The following is a 3,229-nucleotide window of genomic DNA, read 5'->3' on the forward strand; positions in this document are numbered from 1 at the left end:
ATATAAATAAAATACAAAATGGGTCCAATGCTTACAAGATGTCCAAACCAAAATAGAAGTTGCATGAAGCTACTAGCTATTAAAAAAGATAGAAAAGCTAAAATCTAATGAACTAGCTATTACAACATGATAAGTTGAATGCTTCCTTCTCCTATTAGTGTATGTGAATCCAATTGTCATTGGCAAATACCAAGAAGCACCTATCAAGCTCTCACCAGGCGCCAGGGTATATTGTCCATAGGCTAAAATGAATTTCAAACATCTCCACCACAGAGTTGAAGTCAGCATCGTCCTCCAAGTGTCGCTACTATATGATCTCCATATGCAGTGGACTGATTTTGTTCAAGTATTAATCATATGCTCACTCATCAAGATTAATGTGTAGAAGAGGAGCCTGGCTTTAGGCAGGCTTTGCAAGGCAAATGCCAGGCTTGAGCTGGCTTTAGGCAGGCTTTACAAGGCAAAGGCCAGGCATGCGCTGGCTTTAGACAGGCTTTGCAAGGCAAAAGCCAGGCTTGAGCTGACTTTAGGCATGCTTTGCAGGCCAAAGGCCAGGCGTGAGCTGGCTTTAGGCAGGCTTTACAAGGCAAAAGCCAGGCATGAGCTGGCTTTAGCCAGGCTTTACAAGGCAAAATCCAGGCATGAGCTGGCTTTACAAGGCAAAAGCCAGGAATGATCTGGCTTTAAGCAGGCTTTGCAAGGCAAAGGCCAACCTTTGAAATTGTTCCTTTTTGTGATCTTGTAAGCTCAGATCCTTCCCTACTAGAACCTTTAATGTAGACATCATTCTAAACATTGTTAAACCATACTCAGATTGAGCATGAAAGCATGCTAATACCACTGAGAAATGATTCAACAATCTCCAAAAATACCATATGATGGGTTCAACATTTTCCTTAGCATTTGGACATATCAGTTTGTGCAGAGTCCAATCTTGTGAAGCCATCAGTCTGGGGTTCTTCTCTTTGCTATCCTAATCCTAAGGTTAGGTGATTGAGATTTGTCTAGATTGATCAACCTCCTCCCCTGCACTAGGCAGTTCAGAGAATGAATGAAACTCAGATGTACCTGCAAAAGAGAACACAATGTTAGCTATAAAATCCGCCACTGAGTTGCCTTCTCTGAACACATGTTGAAAGATCACATTGAAGTTGTCCTTCATCTCTATAATTTTCTTCACATCCTGTGCAATTACCCAAGGAGGATCCCATTCCCCTTCTATCGCCTTCTTCATCACCAATGAATCAGTCTCCAGTATGAGAGGGTGAAAATCATGCTCCACACAATATTCCAACCCTTGAAGAATAGCCTTAGCTTCAGCCACCACATTAGTTGTCACTCCCAGGTCTACTGCCCTAGCATACACCACATCACCTTCATCATCCCTCACACAAAAGCCTAGGGAGCTAGGTCCAGGATTGCCCTTTGAAGCTCCATCAGTATTACATTTGTACCAACCATGACAAGGAAGCTGCCATGTTACTCTTGTAGTGATCAATATAGGTTTATATCCTTCAAAGTATTGAATCATGTCTGGCCATAACAATGGAATATTAGGGATCCAAGCATACCTCACCCTTGTCAGTTGATGCAATGTCCTATTTATCTCATGAATCACCCTATTTGTGGACACTGAACCACCATGTTTACCTGCATTTCTTCTCTTGCACAGCTCCTAAGTGATGATAGCTGGTATTTCTTGAAATAGTGGCTTTAATTTCGGACAACACTGAGCATACCACCAATGCCTTATAATCTGCTTCAATTGAATCAATTGCACAGAAATTCCAACAGCCCCCATGAACAAGTTCCATACCTTAGAGGCAGTAGGACTTGTGACAAATATATGCTCAATGGATTCCTCTTGGGGCTGCTGACAACACCAACACCTAGACATCACCATTTGCCCTTGCCTCCTCCACCTGTCATCGGTGGCTATTTTCTGCCTCCACAATCTCCACAAGAAGAAGGATATCTTGAATGGCAAACCTTTAATCCATATTAACTTGAATTCCTTATTAGGAACAGCCCTATGCCTTAATATTTGCCAAGCACTGCTAACACTGAACTTGCCTGAAGGAGTTGACATCCAGTATGGCCTATCCCAATATCCCTCACTGCCTTCATAGTGCACATTTAGCCTTATATGTTCTGCAATTTCCTCATTGAAAGTTTGATCTAGTAGCTGATCATCCCATGTTTCCCCTTGCCGCAGTTCTGCCACCTCTTGAAGACCTTAATTGATTGGAAAGTCTTCAGGTAATACACGATAAAGTGCACCCAATCCAGTCCAATTTTCATGCCAAATATTAGTTGTTTCACTCTTCAATTCCCATACGATCTCATGCTCTACTTATTCCCTAGCATTCAGTATTTGTCTCCAAACATGAGACCCTCCCCTAAAATGCACCACTGTTGGTGGCTCCTTCTTGCAATACTTATTACACATGAAATTAGACCACAAAGATTTTGTGGTCCTAAACCTCCACCATAGTTTAGCAAATAGATCCCTTGAGACATCATTTAAGGACCTAAAACCTAGCCCCCTTCCTCTTTAGGAAGGCAAAGATTTTGCCATGAAGCCCAATGTCTGCTTCTCCCTTCTTCCTTTGTGCTCCAAAAGAACGTAGCAAAAGTCTTATGTAGATGCCCCAGGATGCTGTTTGGTGGATCAAGGACTGATAACATGTGAACTGGTATACTTTGCAACATACTAGAGATGAGTGTTGCCTTACCTCCAAATGACAACAACTTTCCTTTTCGTGAATGCAATTTAGCCTTCACCTTCTTGATAAGATCCTCATAATAGTCCTTCCTCCTTCTAGTGTAAAAAATAGGACACCCTAGATATGTGAAGGGGAATTTACCTCTTGCAAATCCTGTAATAGCTCCAACTGCCTGAAACAATCCATTAGCAACCTTTGAATGCATGTAGTATGAACTCTTATCTTTGTTGATCATTTAACCTGATATCTTCTCATAGTTCCCCAACACTGCCATAATCTTGCTCAAAGAGGGAGGATGAGCAGATGCAAAGATTATCGTATCATCAGCATATGCCAAGTGGTTTAAAGAATCAGACCACTTAGGCATTCCAAATCCCACAAATGACTTGTCTTCAAAGAGCTTATTCAAAGACCTGGAAAGTACCTCAGCTGACAGAATGAACAATGCTGGAGATAGGGGATCCCCTTGTTTCACATCCCTTATATACTTAAAGAAATATATA

General features: G+C 41.7%; 1 protein-coding gene across 1 annotated transcript; it reads right to left on the bottom strand.

Moving 5' to 3' along the window:
• Window positions 1-683: 683 nt before the first annotated feature.
• LOC142172413 (uncharacterized) lies at window positions 684-2,961 on the bottom strand. Its single transcript, XM_075236020.1, has 4 exons — window positions 2,868-2,961; window positions 1,817-2,235; window positions 1,238-1,471; window positions 684-788 (listed from the first exon to the last, which is right to left on the bottom strand). Exons 1-4 carry the CDS (start codon window positions 2,959-2,961, stop codon window positions 684-686), a joined length of 852 nt encoding a protein of 283 aa, XP_075092121.1.
• Window positions 2,962-3,229: the final 268 nt, after the last annotated feature.

The sequence above is a fragment of the Nicotiana tabacum genome, chromosome 18 (genome assembly GCF_000715075.1).
Source record: "Nicotiana tabacum cultivar K326 chromosome 18, ASM71507v2, whole genome shotgun sequence".
NCBI classification, from domain to species: Eukaryota; Viridiplantae; Streptophyta; class Magnoliopsida; order Solanales; family Solanaceae; genus Nicotiana; species Nicotiana tabacum.

Coding starts and splice junctions, on each gene's coding strand:
- LOC142172413 (XM_075236020.1), bottom strand. CDS start 2,961: ATGATCAACAAAGATAAGAGTTCATACTACATGCATTCAAAGGTTGCT. Junction 2,236..2,867: donor TATTACAGGATTTGCAAGAG/GTAAATTCCCCT, acceptor CAATCAATTAAG/GTCTTCAAGAGGTGGCAGAA. Junction 789..1,237: donor TACTGGAGACTGATTCATTG/GTGATGAAGAAG, acceptor AACAATGTTTAG/AATGATGTCTACATTAAAGG.